We start from the raw sequence: 18,962 nt of genomic DNA, 5'->3' as shown, positions 1-18,962 counted from the left end.
CAAATGAGACAAAAAAAAAGCAGGACTAGTCATGGCCATATTAAATAAAAGTGAACGTAAGATTACAAGTAATAAAAAAGATAGGGGTGGGGATTTAGCTCAGTGGTAGAGCGCTTGCCTAGCAAGTGCAAGGCCCTGGGTTCGGTCCCCAGCTCCGAAAAAAAGAAAAAAAAAAAAGATAAGGAATTCCATTATATAATGACAAAGGATTGAATCAAACAGGGGGAAATAATTGGTTTCAGTACGTTTGGAAACTAAGTTTTTCCTGCTGACCTTATAAGAATAAATCATCTATGTTCTTATTACCTCAATGGCACAATAAAAAATCAGTAATTTCACACAAACCACTCATAGAAGGGTCACTTACTTACCAATGAGCTCCTCTCTGTAGATGTGCCTTTTCCTGATTTATAGACAAAGTCTCTTACTTTTCTGTTACCTCTCTTTCCCTCCATTTCTTTTTCCCTCCTTCCTCCCTTCCTCCCTCCCCCACCCCTGGTATGTTTGTGTGTATATTCATTGACCCTTCTCTTATCTCTGTATACTTTATTTTTCAAAAAATTAATGTGAATCATGTCTTCATGGCATTTTTTATTATTCCTTTTTATTTAATCTTTTTTTTACACTCCAGATTTTATTACCCTCCCAGTCTACCCTCCAACTATTCCACATCCCATATTTCCTCCCCACCCTCTGTCTCCACAAGGATGTCCCCAACCCCCACCCCACCAGAATCTAAACTTCCTGAGGCTTCCAGTCTGTTGAAGTTAGGTTCATCTTCTCTGACTGAATCCAGATCCAGGAGTCCTCTGCTGTATATGTGCTGGGGGCCTCCTCTCAGCTGGTGTATGCTGCCTTGTTGGTGGGCCAGTGTCTGAGAGATCTCAGGTTAATCGGAGACTGCTAGTCCTTCTATAGGGCCGCCCTTCTCCTCAGCTTCTTCCAGCTTTTCCCGAATTCAACCACAGTGGTCAGCAGCTTCTGTCCATTGGTTGGGTGCAAATATCTGCATCTGACTCTTTCAGCTGCTCGTTGGGTCTTTTGGAGGGCACCCATGATAGGTCCATTTTTGTGAGCTCTCCATAGCCTCAGTAATGGTGTCAGGCCTTGGGGCCTCCTCTTGAGCTGAATCCCACCTTGGGCCTGTTGCTGGACCTTCTTTACCTCGGGCTCCTCTCCACTTCCATCCCTGCAGTTCTTTCAGACAGGATCAATTCTGGGTCAGAGCTTTTGACTGTGGGATGGCATCCCCATCCATAACTTGATGCCCTGTCTTTCTGCTGGAGGTGGGCCCTGCAAGTTCTCTCTTTTAACTGCCAGTTTTCCCAGTGTTCATACCCAGGTGACTGGCATTATCACAAGCTCTTGAGAACTTTGACATAAGTGTTTCAAACTTGAACAAGGGCGTATTATGTGAAAGGGACAAAGAATAAACTGAGAACCAAAATTATACTTTTCAGGAAGGCGTTTTACCAAATTTAATAACCATTGACAATAATATAATTAAGCCATTTTAATGATAACATGCTTCATAACACAAAAATAAGTTTTACTAGAGCACCTATTCTAATCTCTTGTTTACAGGGATTTTGTTTTTATGGTCAAAAGAATATGACTAATCTACACCACATAATTTCTTGCTGTAATTATATAAATCTCTTTTTAGCATTGGACTCTGTGAGTCTGGAATTTCTGTACACAAATGTTAATCTCATGGCTTTAGTGACTATATCTTTGTATAGAAAAACTGTTTGCCTTACCAGAGCAAGTAGCCATAGCTGAATGTTTCGAGTCAGGTGATCTCAGTGTTTGGTTTTGCTCTACAGTAAGCAAGCATCTGGGGGAATTCAGAAATTAGGAAAGGTGTAAATATTAATAAATGCAAGCCTGGGGTACGTTTATGTAATCTTATTTTTCTTTTTAGAGGAAGCAGTTTTTTATTCTCTCATTTTATATCCTCTCTGGAAAATCTCTGATAGCTATATTTTCCTGAACTAACACATACACACACATACACACACACACACACACACACACACACACACACACACACACACACACACAGACTCACACTCCATTCCCTCTGAGGGCCATCAGTCAACCAGAGAGCTAGGTGAATCAAGAATGAATTCAGTGTAGGAATGGAGAGATAGAATCACATGCTCTGGGAGTCTCCCATGATGCTTGCCCAACCCAGCATGTATGGTGCTGTAATGTAGAACTCATGGCATTCTATACAACAACAAGACGACAGAGGCTCACCTTAGAAACCAACTCAGGAGCATAATGAATGATCAGCCTCACTCAGAAAACTGGTAATTAGTGGCATTAAGTCTTGTTGTCACAGAATTATCAACCCCAAAACGAGAAGCAAGATTTTTTTTTTAACCATAAAGGAAGTCCTTGAACAGTCCTGATTATCCCTGAAAGTGTCCTGTTGCTTAGAATGTCTCCCATTGTTTGGAACTTAAAGAAAAAAGTTTCACTCCCAACTTGATTGCCTTTATTCTTTATAATTGTAGGCTTGAGAGCATCTAGAGTTCATTTGTTAAATGTACGGAATTTATTTTGCAGCTCTATGAAAAAGTCGCACTCCTTCTGACAAATCTGGGTAAGTGATGGCCTTCTTCTGCAGTCCAGGGATCTGGAAAACTTTTAAAGCCTCCCTTCTCAGAGTCTGCTGGGAAAAGACCGCCCCAAGGTGGCTCCTTATAGACCAGCCACTCTCCAGTTGGTGGAGCCACACCCATGAGTTTATGGGCAACACTAGTTGGACTCAGTGGGTTACTTTCAACAAAAGAGAACATAAGGTTGGGACAGGGAGGCTGATGGGTGGATCAGGGAGGGCTTTGGGGGAGAAGTAACGATGAGTCTGATCAAAATATATTAAATGTCTATGTTAAAGGAAATGCCCCTTTACTGAGAATTACACAAGATTTTTTCCCTTCAGCCGAACAATTTAAATGTGTCTAGTAAAAAGATCTTTTCTATCTATACTTTTCAAGATATTGTATCCCATATATGCCATAAGCCACTGAAACTTAAAGTAGATGTTTTCCCTTAAATTCACATGGAAAACAGCAACACAAAAGTACACATCTAGGAGATACCCAAGACCATTGAAAAAGTGTTCAGTAGCTGTTGCCTGCATTTTAGAATTACAGGCAGGTTCCACAAGGCACAGTGACATAATCCACTAATCCCAGCAGGCTCAAGAGGCTAAAGCAAGATGATTCCAGTTCAAGAGTTTTAGATGTGCTGGGACTACATAGGAAAAAAAAGACTCCACAAAAGTGTCAAGTTTTCAAAGTTAGTCCTTTTGAAGACTAGCAACCTTTTAAATCAGGAATGTAGTCAGGGCGTTGATAGTTGGCATTTGTGCAAATAAGTTCATGTAGACAAATTGTGTCTTAAAACATTTCTCTGGCCTCAGAACTTACCAGAACAATCTGATAGTTGCTTCAGTTTTCTTAAAGAGATATTGGCTGTTGCACGGGCAATGAGAAAATCACATGCTACAACGGGTAGCTTGCTTTTATATATTCCTGTGTATAGTTTGTCTAAAGGGGAGAAATTTCAGAGTATTTTTGGTAGCCTAGTTGTTATCCCACTGAATCCTTTTAATGAGTTGCTGTGTCCTATGCAGAGCTGGCCATTTTACTCTGACTATCTCCTTTAATGTCATTAACATATTCCATCACTGCCATACCTTTACCAAGAAGGAGATCAACTATGGTAGAGGGGATTGCCCGTTGCCATGCTGTGTCCAGGGACAACTGGTTAGAAGATGGCCAACATGTCATGATTTGAGAAGAATGAGTATCCAGTCAGCTGGCAACTGCGACAACCTTCGCTATAACTAGGAACTCGGTTTGCAGGGTGAAATCAAATCCATCGAGAAGTGTTTGATGTTTCTTCCCTCCACGGCACCATAACCTTGTTCCAGTGCTGAAACATTGACATCTGAGGTTCCTTTTCCCCCTCTTCCCTTCTCAGTTATGTGCCAGGGAGCATTTTGATTTTAAGCCATGAAAAAAGGAATTGATGGGGTGAGATGTTAAATGTGCAATTAGAAGCTTGGGGGATGTGGAAACCGAGAAAAAATGATATTGCCTTAAATACATTTTCTTGCTTGAGTTTAGAAGTCAGCTCTTTAGGAAGGATAAATACAGCAGACATGAGACATTAAGTTGGAGGCTTGATCTCAGGAGCAATTGGTTCTCTATTTTAGTTCACACTATCTGTCCAAAGGGCATTTACACTATGGGAGCCTTTATCTGATGGGCTTCAAGTTGGCCCCTGACTAAGGCCACAGATGTGCACCATGGATACTTAAACATGGGGAACGTCCTACAAAAGAGGCCATCCTCTAGTTTATGTATGAGAATGAAAGAAATAGAATGTGAGGGTTGAACCCTGAGAGTCAAACACACCCACTGCCCTGGAGTTTATAGTTCCTTCACGTAACATGAGATCTAGGAGCTAGAAGCATTAGGAGCTTTACAACGGGGTCTATGCACACTTAACTGGCAGAAACTTGGTCAAAACAAAGATACTGCAGAGAGTCAAGACGGAGGAGGTACTTTCAGCTGGGCTGTCTCTGATTCAGCCTCTCCAGACACCCTGTAGCCACAGGACAGGCTGGATACTCCCTTCAGAAGTGCCTGTACTCACTTGAGACCACACTGTTATTTAGGCTAATCTTTAACCTGGAGGTCTATCTCCCGAGTGCTCTGTCTAGGAACATGTCAATTGTCAGCAAGCCTGAGCTTCCCCTGCCTCCTGATGACCCTCTCACTCTGTGGGGGAAGGGGAAACAGGAAGTAGGAGAGGGTCGTGGCCAGCCTCTCAAATCCTACTCCCTTTTGCCCACAGAACAGCCTCGCACAGAATCTGAGTGGGAGAACAGCTTTACCTTGAAAATGTTCCTTTTTCAGTTCGTCAATCTGAACAGCTCTACTTTTTACATCGCATTCTTCCTTGGAAGGTAAGAAGCACATTTCTCTGTGCTCCACCCCGGCCCCAGCCCTAGTGAGAATAGAACTCTGAGAGCCCACTGGCCAGGGACCTCCTTGTAGAGTGATCAACGGCCGAGTGTAGAAAGAGAAGATCAGGTACCTCCTTTCCCAGACTGAAAAACCACCTCACTTTCCTCAAAAAGTGCCTGTACCTCTTCAGTTGCACAGATAAGTAGAGGGAAATAGTTTATGTAGGCAAACGATGGGTCGAAAGCTTTCAACTTCCAACTCACCTGAGTCAAGCCTGTGAGTGTCACACCTGTGTTAGTAGGTGGAATAAAGAGACGAAAGTTACAGTATAGCCAAGGTCCCTGACTTTACCGAAGGACATCCCAGCAGGGAATAAGGTAGAAATGAGAAGCCAAGGCTTTCTGGATTTCTGAAATCCAGCAGAGATCAAAATCTGGGAAGAGTACCCTGCTTCATGGTAATGATGGGTGATAACCACCCATCCTATCTGAGGAGATGGGAAACAGGGCAGGGCCAGGAGTCCAGTTTGGGTGAGATGGAGACAGAGACCTCTCTTTTGTTGCTTAGCTACTTCAGCAGCAAGAAACTGCTGTCATAGCTAAGTACCAGGACCGTAACTAAACCAACACTGCTGGTATTCAAAAAGATCAAATGCGGGTGAACCCAGGGACATAACTGCTGCTTACCCAGGCTGGGGCACTTGATATTCAGTAGAAATGTTCGAAGACATTGGGAAACAGCAAGGATGGGCTCTTGCCCTCAGTAGCTGGGCAGGAAAGCCAGAAGAGAATGTGCCTTGGAGAATTCCTGAAGCCCAAGTATTGACCATCCTAGAGGGTGTCCTCCTTTCAGACATGACCCTTACTGGCTCCCATCACTTACGTTAGAGGGCAGAATGTAGTACTCACTGAAAGCTTGAACCTACCCAATGCTAATGCTTGCTTTTGTGTTGAAGATTTACAGGACACCCAGGTGCCTACTTGAGATTGATAAACAGGTGGAGGTTAGAAGAGGTCAGTACTGTCCCCCTCGTTCCCATTAAACAGCATGGCAACTTGGTGCGGAGTGGAAGCCCGCCACGCTTCGGCTCATCGACTGACGGATCTCTGTGCTCTCTCGCCTCACAGTGCCACCCTAGTGGATGCCTTATTGATCTCTGCATGCAAATGGGTATTATAATGGTGCTAAAGCAGACCTGGAATAATTTCATGGAACTTGGCTACCCGTGAGTATCATAGCTATCTCCTGGAGAGGCAGCGTGGCTCATGATGAGCATTTCTGAGTGTACGAATCATGGACTCAGCAGTTAAACCAGTAGGTCACATGCAGATTCAAAGGCCGTCATAAAAGCAGTAAACACTGCGGCCCAGTGAGATGGCTCAGCAGGGAAAGGCTTTTGCCTCTTAAGCCTGGCAAACATGAATTGGATCCCCTTGAAACTCACTCAAAGATTTTCAAGATAATTGACCCAAAGTTTCCCTCTAATCTCTGCATGGTACATACAGCACAAACATATATACACAAGACAATACATTTTTAATTAAAAACAATAAACACTGGCTCTTTTAGCACAACTCATACAAATTAAAGTGACCATTCTTTTTAATTAATTTTATCATTTTTTTTCAAGAATGTCATACGATCACTTTTAATCATTTCTCCCGCCTCTCCCAACTCCTCCTAGATCCCTACTGATATCCTTACCCATCCAAACAAATTCATGTGTCCTCTTTTTTTTAAGCCTATTATGCTGCCCAAATACTCTTGGGTGTGAAAACATGGTCAGGCTACCAGTGGTCACCTCTAAAGAAAGGTGACTTAATATTCTTTATGAGACTTCTATGCATTTTCGTACTCTGGATGTGTGTGTGAGCATGCTTTAATGGTGCTTTTCACTTTTTGGGTTCCAGTACTGCAAGCCCTTGGCTATTTCATTATTTATAAGATCTTTATTCCCATTTCCATGAAAAAAATCTGAATCTTAATTTTACAAAAGAAAGCATTGCAAGTTCAGACTACAGCAAAAGGAAAGTAAGAAAAGGAGATAATGTCAGAGACTCAAAAGAGCATATCATCATCACTCAGTGATACGGTTTTCTGGTTGAAAACAGTGGGCAGAATCTTCTTGTCATTTCTGTAAAAAATGGCCTTTAGCTTTGCTGTGACAGCCTCTTCTGCTCAGCCTGGCTTTAAGGACACATCACGTACTTTCTGTGTCTGCTGGGATTCCACACCGGTTGGTCTCCATGTCAGCTCGGTGACTCTGGAGGGACACAGCTCTCCAGGACTCAGGGAGGACAAGTACCTGGGACTTGCTGAACGAGGAACCCCTTCTCTTAGAGCCCTGTCAGAGGCAAGGCCAACAGTTTTCTATTCTTAGATCCAAGTTTTAAAATCTTATCCTAAGTGTCTAACATTTTCTATAAGATTTAAAAAAAATAAATATACAGATGTAAGTATGACATCTTATGGACTATTTGATTGAATCTAATCAAAATGTCAGCCAATGAGTCAAGACACACAGCAGAGATGTGGGGTAAGCAGAGTGTCTGATAGCCTTTCCTCTTTTTTTCCTTATTCCATATACTTTTGTTTTACCATTTCCATTCCTGGAAATACTAAAACCTTGTCACTTTCTCCTGGAACACTTGGACCTGCTTCCTCTGTGACATTTGCTCCACCCCTTTAGTATTATATTATGTGTTCCTGCCTGCTGCCAAGGGAGCAAGTGTCAGTCTCAAGTGTCAGAGTCAGATGCATCCCACAGGAGTCAGAAACCATGTCAAGCTTAAGTCTAAAGGAGCTGGGCCTTTGTGGAAGGAATTACAGGCATCTGGATGCCAGGAGAGAAAGCTGATTGTGATCTTCAGATACGCTAGGTCTCTGGAGTCAGACTGTAGTGATCATGGTCACCCATGTGATAGGACTGCAAATGAGGACAAAGTTAAGCCATGTAAACTAGACCTTCTAACTGTTGAATGTCTAAGGTGTTGCCTTGGTATTGAGTCAACTCATGATGCTCTCAGGCTTCTAACCAGCTGAACAGGGAAAATCAAATAAGGTCATCAGCCATTCTGTCTACTTGCTCATAGAAATGCTCATAGAAATGTTCAGAACTCTCTCTAATCCCAACCTTCCTGCCTGAGTGAAGCTGGTTTTTAACTGTGGTTCCAAATGCTTACTCTCTTCTTTCTCATTATTCTCTCATCATTCTTAGGAAAAATCATGTATAATTTTCTAAAAAAATCTGATCTTGTCACCCAGGTTAATTCAGAATTGGTGGACTAGAAGAAAAGTCCGACAAGAACATGGGACTGAAAGGAAAATAAATTTCCCACAGTGGGAAAAGGACTACAATCTTCAGCCAATGAACGCCTATGGACTCTTCGATGAATACCTGGAAATGAGTATGGAAAGACCTCTTCTTTACCTCTTAATTATATATGCAAGCCTTTGGTCTGCAGCTACACTCAATTAAGTGTACATCTATTATCATCTGCCATGCATGTGAAGGGATTCTGATGTGAAGGTGTTCCAAAGCATAAAGGAAAGTGAAATCTTAAGACATTCAGACCCAGGACTGCGGTTCTAACTCAGTGATACAGTGCTTATCTAGTATGTAAAAGCACACGAGTAAGATTCCCTAGCACCACAAATGAACAAAGTTCAGGGGATAGTCATTTCACACCTTTCAGGATACTGTATCTTGCTGCTTGAATCACCAGAAGGAACTGAACTTGTAGTTTGTAAGCAAAGATATTTCTTAGCATATTTTAGGTCTCTTTTCCTCTCCTTCCCCACCTTTTTCTCTCTTCCTCTCTCTCTCTCTCTCTCTCTCTCTCTCTCTCACACACACACACACACACACACACACACACACACACAAATTAACCCTATTCATGAAGTCTCTACCCTGTAGCCCAAAGACCTCCTCCTATATCCCTACACTGCCTCATTATGGAACTAAATCCACAGGAAAATAAATGTTGGAAAATTCCATACATCAAAAAAGAGAAAGAAAAATCATCACTTAATGTGATTGACTCCCACATCCAGCAGGCATCTGTTAAGCCTTACTCAATGCCAAGGAAATACTACATTTGGCACCAAAGACACAAAAAGGGAATATGACACAGTACTCAGCTTTCAAGGGTGCATAGGCTAATGGGGAAGATCCCGAGACAGGAAGTGTAAGCACAGGAAGTATCGCAGTTGCCATGACATGAATCATGAGAAGTACATCAGAGTGGCCATTTTTGTTATGAGAGGGGAGTGACAGGAAGTAAGAAATGCTTGACTTGGACTGGGCTACACTTGTTAAGGAATCAGATTTCCTTAGAATCAAACTCAAGTTAGTCTCAGCATCTATGTGATGAGGAAATAATGATAATGCTGTATCGTCAGATACAGTGCGTGCATGTGTGCATGCTTGCCTGTGTGTTTCTCTTCTTTTGAAAATTCCCTGTTTAAGTTCTACAATGTAGAGGTGAAATGAGAGTAGAGCTGGGCAAGATGGATTACTTCTGAAGGAAGCAATCCCAGCTGGGAGAACTTGAAAATTAAAGGAGCAATAGAATTGATGCTTAATGTTTCTTAGATTGCTTCTGTCCTAAGTATCTATTGATGTTTTTAGAGTTTCAATTATACGACAGCAGAATGATATAACTTGAAGAAAAACTCAATGTGGGCACTAATAATGAAACTTAATAAAGGCAATTCATTAAGAGAAATCACCATTTCGAGTCTCTTAACGGACTCTCCCATAAAGAAGGAAATGAATAATAATGCCCTCCCCCCCCCCAAAAGAAACATTTATGTAGGTAGAATGCTACAGCTCTCGTGGTGTCACTGCAGCTTGGAACAACATGAGGCATGCCACAGACAGACACGGGAATTCTACCTGCTTCCTTTTGGTTTGGTTTTGATGTTTCCTAATTGCCTCCTGGGTTTATTAGATTGTTAAATACTATAACTTACTGAATTACAGTATAAAGTGACTTTGAGAAGTGTGTAAATCTCAAGTATACCGCTGGGTTTTCGTGGACTTATACGGGAAAGCAACTGCATCTATGCAGGTGAGAAGCTGGCGAACTGTTGTCCACAGGCCAAACTCAACCCAATAGTTTTTATAAGTGAGGTCTTCCTCTATCACCACACGCCCACTCCCTTAGGCACAAACGATCCTGTTCTAAGAACTGGTGAAGAGGGCGTGCCGCTTTGATATCCACGTTCTCACTGAATCTCACTAAAGTGTTAGGCTTTTTAAAAAATACTCTAGTTGGTATACAGTGACATCTCATCATGGTTCTAATATGAAAGTTTATGGCAACTAATGGCACTGAGCAAAGATGCTTATGACCATTTATGTATTATCTTTGAATTTCTGTCTGACCCATGTCTTGGGAGTAGGAGGATGTTGTTTTCCTAGCGATTTGTAGCATCTACTTACAGACTATAGACAGGAGTCCTGTATTGGTTGATTTTTCTTATTATTGTGACAAACTGTCTGTCAAAGAACAACTCAGTGAAAGGAAGGTTTAATTTAGTTCCTGGTGAGGGGCACAGCCCATCCTATTAGATAAGATACAGTGGCAGACAGCCCTGTGGATGCAGAAGTTTATGACAACTTACATCTCATCCCAATAGGAAACAGGGTGAGCTGGAAACAGTCACACTCTCAGTGTTAACCATAGCCCCCATTGACCCACTTCATCCAGTTAGATCCCACTGGCTAAAGCAATGGTTCTCAACCTGTGGATCACAACCCCTTTTGGGGGTCGGGGGTGATACATCAGATAGCACATCAGATATTTACAGTACATTACAGTAGCAAATTACAATTACAAAGTAGCAACAAAATAGTTTTTATGGTTCCGTGTCACCATAGCATGAGGAACTGTATGAAAGGGACATAGCATTAAAAATGCTAAGAACCACCGGTCTAAAGGCTCCACAATCACCCAAAACACTACCAGCTGTAGAGCACATATTCAAGTGCAGATATATGGATATGTCTCATATTGAGACCATCACGTGTCAGATAAAGTTGCTGCAAGTCAAATATCTTTTCTTGCTTGATAGCTTGTCTTCCTACTCATAATGCTGTCTTCAATTTTTTTCTTCTTCAAAATTAGTTCCAACTAATTTCACATTAACACTCCCAATTTCTTTTATTTTCCATTTTTATTGGATATTTTCTTTATCTACATTTCAAATATTATGCCCCCTCCCGGAAACCCCCCATCCCATTCATAAAGACCAAAAACAACTTTTACTGAGATATTGGCTGGAATTTAATTAAACCCCTCAAAAAATTGGAACAGGGGTTGGGGATTTAGCTCAGTGGTAGAGCGCTTGCCTAGGAAGCGCAAGGCCCTGGGTTCGGTCCCCAGCTCCGAAAAAAAGAACCAAAAAAAAAAAAAATTGGAACAATACTTAAATATGGTCCAGTCCCTGAATGTGGGATATCCCTGCCTTTGTCTTTATATTTTTTTTCTCAGTCGTCTTAGTGGAACGATTTTGTGTTGAGAATTTAGATTTATTGCTGAGAACTTAATAAATTTTAGGCAATTGCAAATAATGTTGCCTTCACAATATTTCTGTTTGTATACTGTTTGTTTGTTTGTGGTGTGGGGCTTTGTTGGTTTTTATCCTGATGATTGAACCCAGAGACTCATGAATTTTAAGCACAAACTCCTGTACGGAGTCCTCCGTTTATTGTCTATTTTGATGCTACTATGTAAAATTATCGCTGGTGTGTATGTTGACCTTGTAGGAAGGAAGCCTTCTGAAAACTAATATCAATTAGAATATATATACATATATATATATGTATATTACATTTTTCTATATGTTCTCCCACATCATCTACAAATAATGATAATTTTATATTTCCCTTTCTGTTCATTAAATGTTGGCCTGTAGGTGGTAAGAACCTTCTGAAGCATTGCTTGTAGGGAGATGATGTACTAAAACCATTCATATAATGCTGACATGGGCATCTTGCTCCTGACAGGAAGGCAGAAGCGTTCTATATATTACTGTTACTAATGATATCAGCTCTATTTTTATACATTTCTCAGATTAAAGAAGTGTTCATATATATATATATATATATAGTGTTCATATATATGTTCATATACATATAGATATGTATGGTAGGTATAGATAGATGTAAATATAGATATAGAAATACGTTTCTGAGCGCCATGATCATGAGTTTTGCCTTCACATAATGGACTGGCTTTTCTTGCTGTTCCAGACCTTTCATCATTGTCATTATGTGCCAATTTATTGCCTAATAAATCCCTTCCGTACACAAACCACTGCAGCGTATATGTGGGAAGGAGAAACATGGGGCCCACATTCCTACTTTCGCAAAGCCCAGTAGAAATAAAGAAAAAGAGAGGCCAAAGTATAAAGGCAAATAAACTCACTCTGTGTAGCTCAGCAACAGTAGAAACTACCAGATGCAGCCATGTAACTGTAAATCCCCAAGAGAGGGCACTTTTGAGCTTAACCTTTAAAAAAGGATCGAGTTTCATTAGTTTATCATTAGAGACCATTATGTGGCCAGAGAAGGTCTGGAGCATGAAGGACATTTGATCTTGAAGCTTAGAAATCTGCATGGAAAAATCACTAAGATCTTTGAATGGTATGGAGAAGAGGAGGAGTTGGCCTGTAGGTGGTAAGAACCTTCTGCAGCTTTTCTCGTTAGGGAGACGGTGAACAACGGCCTGGAACCAAGACTCTGTGCAGACTGATAGCAATTCAGTGGGGAAGAGAGGTGGATGTCAGAGACAGAGCCAGCTGGAAAGCCAGAGTCTAAAGTCAAGTAGGGACTGTGGGAAAGAGGGAGAAGTAGGAGACAGTAATGAGGTATCATTGACGGAACTTAGAGTTGAACGGTTCTGATGGCTTAACTAGCAGAGATCTAGTGTCTATCCAAGAAGAGCATACACAGGAAGAATTTCAGGAAAGGGGCCATCATATCAGGGTATGGCACATCAGCATCTTAAGCACATGAGGAGATGCTGTTGAAATATATAAATATCCTATTTTTAACATTCCACCCACTAACTGGAGTATTCTTCCATATAAAGTTTCTCTCCATCCCTTCTATGTTTATTAATTAAACTCTACCATGAAGAAGAGCTGCCCTCTATTCCCTGTGTTTGCAGTTTAGATGTATTAGTATTTATATTGATAGGACTTTAGCACTCTTTGGGTTATGATCCAGTACCGCTGTGATTTTGTTGTGCCCTGTTATTCCAGCTTCAGCTGTTGGCAGTGCCTACATGTTTGTCCTGTTGATGTGCCCTCATCATTTGTTGAGCATCAATTTACTTTTTCATAAGACAATCCAGTATCCTTGTGTGTTTTCCCACCACATCCGGCCATCAAACTTTCTGCCAAGAAGTCCTGGCTCCATTAGTTAGTGAATGACATTTGAAAAGTATTGGGATCTGAGGTAAACATATTGCCTTTCATATTCCATTGTTCTCAGGCCCAAGAATTACCTCTTTGTCCAGTCTCATGGCTTTCTTCTCTGCAAGAGAAGTTTCTTCAGTGTATTATTCCTTTTTTAATTAAATTATTTATTTATTTACATTCCAAATGTTGCCATCTCTTCGCTGAGTTCTTCACCTCCCCCCTCCCCTTTGCTTCTGAGCACACACCTCAATCCACCCCCATCTCACTCCTGCCAGCATTCCCCTTCCTTGGGGCATCAATTTTCTACAGAATAAGATCTATCCTCTCCCACTGAGGCCAGGCAAGGCAGTCCTCTGCTACATATGGGGGGCCATAGACCAATCCATGCATTATGCTCTTTGGTTGGTGGCTTTGTCTCTGGGAGCTCTGAGGGGTCCGGGTTAGTTGATACTGTTTTTCTTCCTATGGGGTTGTGATCCCCTTCAGCTCCTTCAAGTCTTCCTCTAAGGGATCCCCTACCTCAGTCCCATGGTTGGCTGTAAGTATCTGCATCAGTCTCAGTCAGCTGCCTGGTGGAGCCTCTCAGAGGACAGCCATGTTAGGCTCTATCTGCAAACACAACATGGCATCTGTGATAGTATCAGGGTTTGGTGCATGTGTATTGGATAGATCCCAAAATATGACTTGAGGCGATGATAGATTTGGGTTACTGTCTCTTTGAAACAGCCGATGGGAGGCTGACACCATTCATTCTCTCCCTTTGCCTCCCTAGTCCTTCAGTTCGGATTCACGACTATCTTTGTGGCAGCTTTTCCTCTAGCACCGCTTCTGGCCTTACTGAATAACATCATTGAAATCCGACTTGATGCTTACAAGTTTGTGACTCAGTGGAGAAGGCCTCTGGCTTCGAGGGCCAAGGACATAGGTAAGTTGGGTCCGGGTATGCTTCTGTGAAGATTTGAAATGGCTTGTAGGCAAAGTTTTAAAGCCCGCCTGATCCAGCAGCACGCGCCTTGGATCTCAGCACTTGGAAAGACAATGACAGGTGCATCTCTGTGAGTTCAAAGCCTGCTTGGTATACATAGTGTGTTCTGGGCCCACTAGGGCTACATAGTAATACCCTGTCTCCAATAAATGAATGAATGAATGAATGAATGAATGAATGAATGAATGAATAAATACTAAAAGATTAAAAGCCAGACACTTTAGGAATCCTCAAGGTTGCATTTGAGCTGATTCGGCTAATTTTTGAAGAATAAGCAACAATATTGGTCTTAAATAATATTCTGCAAGAAATAAAGCCACCTATTCAAACTGATTGCTTGAGATTTCCAGTGTTTTATGAATTTGTGCCTAAATAGATTCTTAGTTTGGTCATTTCTGCTGCAAGGCTTCAGAATCTAAAATACCGATTTATCACTTTTTAAAATAGATCTATTTGCTTCCACCCTACCATACTCCCATTTTCCCCAATGTTTTCTTTACTCACGTGAAGCAAAACCTGGTTTCTCTCTCTAGTGGCAGAAATGAACTTTGGTTTTTGACTCAAAATATTGTCAATTAATGGTGGCTTCCAGTCCTCTCCATTCCTTCTATGTTTATTAATTAAATTCTACCACGAAGAAGAGTCATCCTTTATCCCCAGAGTATTTTCAGTTTGTATTTCTTAGTATTTAGCGTTGATATGATTTGGCCATCTTTGGGTTATGAGCAGTGCCACTCTGCTGGGAACCGGGGGCAGACATTTTTCTCAGAGTAGCCTCTTCCCCTCTAAATGAAGCAAGTGTTTACTCACTGGGCATCAGCTTGAGCCAGCACATCAGGGCCAGTCTGCAAAGGAGAGCAGAAGAGACCTGATCGTTACCACTGAGGAGTGTCCAGTCTGTTAGGGGCTTGACACTGTGGGCCGATCTTATCAGGTAAAACATGAAAGACTTAGTGGCTAGAATTCTCTGACTTATGTCTGATGCTGACCCCTAAGCCTCGAGTACATTGGTACTTGCACGCACCTATAGAAATTCCTCCAATTCCAAACTGTTTGGAAACACAGATAATAACTCCTTGTTGCCGGAGGCATTTGGAAAGATGAAAGGACTTTTGTAGGTAGATTTGCCTTGCTGTTTTCACTCTCAATACCTCTGGAGGAACTAACACCACCCTTCTCTTTGAATAGGAATTTGGTATGGAATTCTCGAAGGCATCGGGATTCTCTCTGTTATTACGAACGCATTTGTCATAGCAATAACATCCGACTTCATCCCCCGCTTAGTATATGCTTATAAATATGGACCGTGTGCAGGCCAAGGAGAAGCTGGGCAGAAGTAAGTGCTGTAAAAGGATTATGAAACTTCCATTTCTTAGCCATTGCCTGGTACCGGACACAAAGAGGCTTTTATACTGGGGCATGTGACACGCAAGCCCAAACAAGGCCTGTGGTAGGAGAAGTGAAATTATATCATTCCGTTTTCAGCCAAAGAAAACACATCCCATTTACCAAAGCATTGGAGCCCAAACAAGTCAGACAAGTTTCAGATGAGTCTAATGTGAGAGTAGCAGTTGTATTTCCCCTACTGTCTGGCTCCTGCCAACTCCAAACTCATAAATGTTTGAGCTCCTAATGCATGTAACAACAAAAATAGCACGAGTGACCTAGTGTAACATATAGTTATGGAAATGTTATGAATCTATAAAAAGGGAATTACTCTCAGATTCATACTGTCATCATCTGGAGTATGCAAATTTTGCATGAGGACCCCTGTACCTAAGACCCAGAAGGAACTCAATAGATATCTGTGTAGCGTGAAGATTATGTATGAACAGTCAAATTAAAATACAGTCCTGTGCTCTGAGGAGGAGACTAGAATGTATGTGGTCAGATAAAACCTAATCGGTATAATCACATGCCACCTGGCTTTTATTTCTGCACTTTGCCAGAAGTCTTAGCATACATGAACAATCCCTAAAGTCACACTAATGATCTAACTCTAACTATGGTGTTTAGAGGTCCACCTATGGTCTTTGATGCCTAGCAAATTATCTTATATAGCTGGCACCGCCTAAAAGCAGTCCTGTCCCCTGGTTTGCAGTCCTAGCCCAATTAATTTGCTCCCTAAGCCACTGAAGGCAAAAGGAGTAACTCACCTGAATTAAGCAAACCTGGTCAGGGTCCAGTTCCACCACTATCCCACATGGAGGCTGTGCCGTAGCTCACAATCTAGCCATCTGAAGAGGCTTCCTGCGAAGTCTTCTACTAACCACAGGGCCACTAATTGAACACTAATTGTCTAGCAACTTTAAGTGAGCCTATCAACTCTTCAGACCCAAGACCGAAAGACTTGGATTATATTGCCCAGGCATTGCTTCCTGATTACAACCACTGTCAACATCCTCTATTTGACTTAGCCTGAAAAACCTTCCCTTCACCTCAGCCACTTTCAGATGTATTCTGCATTTGATTCTCAAAATGAGGAGTGGGCTATGCCTTATTATCCTCACCCTCGGAAGCAGAGGATTATTATAAGGATGAACTTCACTGGAACCACTGGAACCTACACAGGGGTAGAGCCACACCCACACAGACCTCTCTATTCTTAGCTCCAGGGCCCCAAATGACTTGTTGGCTCATCTCACTGTAAACCTCCCAGGTTTAATCCATAACAAAGTGTTTTGATCCTTCCCCACTTCTGCTTGTGGAGAAACTTGTAATTGTTTTGTTTTGTTTTGTTTTGGAGAATCAAAATGAGCAGAGAACAGATCTGTGGAGTTGATAGTGAACCAAAGCTTTAGAATTCTAGCAACCTGTCAGTCGTAAAGCAGTGTTCACAGCGATTAGAATTTAACTACTATACCTTGGTATCCTTTTATTGGACTTTCTGTCCATCTCTGGGCATTTTCTTTGAAGATTTTCTCTTTATGAGCCATTTGCAACATTCCATATTATAGCTCTTGTCTCTAATCCATTGGCCAGTATTCTTGGTTTGGGAGGGAGGTGGATGTGTGTGAAGGTGTGTGGCGTATGTGTGTAATTGTGTGGTATGATATAGTGTGGTGTGTGTGTGTGTGTGTGTGTGTGTGTGTATGTTTGTGTGTCTGTGTGTGTGTATTGTATGTATGGTGTGTACAAGTATGGTGTGTGTGGGTAGGTGTGTGGTGTGGGCATGTATGTGGTTGTGTGTATGTGTGTGTGTGTGTGTGTGTGTGTGTGTGTGTTCCTTTGTGAGTCTTAGCTCTGTCATAGCAGACACCCTATTACTTTACAGTAATTTTTCTTCTTTGTTTTCATCATCTTTTTTCTCTTTCTCTTCTTCTTCCTCTGCTGTCTTTCCAACTTAGAAATGCTCTAGAAATAAAAAAGCTTGCTGAGTAGAAACACCGTAATATCTTAGATGGTGGTAAGCGTTTACAATGCAATGAGCCGCTAGAATCAAATCCCACTTGTGATATAAACCAGCTGTGGAAATGACACGTTTCCATTTAAATTGAACCTAAACCAATCCAATGTCCTATCCAAGCCTGTCACTGTGCCTTCCAATAGCTCTGTGTCACAACAGTCGGTGCCTCCTCCTCTCTGTTAGATGAGTTTACCTTGGCTCCTCCATGGAGGATGTCTTCTCTTGTGTACATAGTGTCCTTTGGTTCCCATGACCCTTGTCCCTGAGATGACACACTTAGGTCTGCCTAATGCTGTTCCCAAGCAGATTGCAGAGTGGTTTAAAAAAAGAACCACATCTTTCATGTCCATTTCCATTAAAGGTAGAACCACTCTCTCCTGTTCTGGATGCCCGGTAGTCAAGTGTTCAAGACCGCTGGTAGACAGTCTGTTTTAGCCAGGTTTGCAAAGAAAAGAAATTGCTTAGGGCAACACTTTTTACGTGTTACATGTACAAAAACTCTTCTGAGGGTTTCCCCTTTCCCTTTTGTGGGTTCTTCATCTTCTGTAACTGCAGTTCATACTGCTCATTGTTTGGTGCAGAGTCCCCTTCCTCTTCTGGGGTGAGGCCACTGTTTTTTGGGGGTATCTTTACATGGGGTCCTTAGGAAAGAACTTGGAAAACTTTGGGTAAGCATTAAGGTTCAGGTTCATGCTAGGGATACAGAATGCTCTTGACCTTGGAATTACCATGTGACATATGCATAATTCAGATGCACTTGGTAATTACTAAGTCAAAGCTGCTTTTCCACAGAAATGGTGATGTCATAAAGGGTTAGAGCCCTGATCAAGGACTCTGTGCATTCACAGAGTTAATCACAAGCATATCTTACTTAATGAATAATAGAGAATATATCTGTATAAATCCTATAATTTCTTCTGTACTCAACTATTAGCCTGAGACACTTTATCTATAAAACACATTTGTCTTTAAGTACATAAACCCAGTCTTATTTCCCCTGGCATTTTCCAACCTTTGATTTCCATTCCCAGGCAGTGTCCCAATACTTAAAACCTCAAAGGCAAACTTTATAGCTGATTCAAAGACATTGAGCAGCAAGTTTGATCTCCAATCAACAAACCTGAAAGTCAACTTCTGGTTCTGTTCTTCC

The 18,962-nt window shown here is 41.7% G+C and overlaps 1 protein-coding gene across 4 annotated transcripts in view; it reads left to right on the top strand.

Annotated features, from left to right (window-relative positions):
• The window catches only part of Ano4 (anoctamin 4), a 398,260-nt gene that overhangs the window by 365,302 nt on the left and 13,996 nt on the right, over nt 1–18,962 (top strand). For all 4 annotated transcript variants that reach the window (XM_032911022.1, XM_032911030.1, XM_032911017.1 and 1 more), the window contains 7 exons: nt 2,575–2,611; nt 4,876–4,987; nt 5,944–6,001; nt 6,116–6,213; nt 8,253–8,395; nt 14,194–14,346; nt 15,595–15,742. In XM_032911022.1, coding sequence (XP_032766913.1) covers nt 2,575–2,611; nt 4,876–4,987; nt 5,944–6,001; nt 6,116–6,213; nt 8,253–8,395; nt 14,194–14,346; nt 15,595–15,742 — 749 coding nt within the window. The remainder of the gene's footprint in view (nt 1–2,574; nt 2,612–4,875; nt 4,988–5,943; nt 6,002–6,115; nt 6,214–8,252; nt 8,396–14,193; nt 14,347–15,594; nt 15,743–18,962) is intronic.

Source organism: Rattus rattus, chromosome 1 (assembly GCF_011064425.1).
Source record: "Rattus rattus isolate New Zealand chromosome 1, Rrattus_CSIRO_v1, whole genome shotgun sequence".
Lineage (NCBI taxonomy): Eukaryota > Metazoa > Chordata > Mammalia > Rodentia > Muridae > Rattus > Rattus rattus.
The sequence above is the reverse complement of the archived record's forward strand: the minus strand, read 5'-3'. Positions and strand labels throughout refer to the sequence as shown.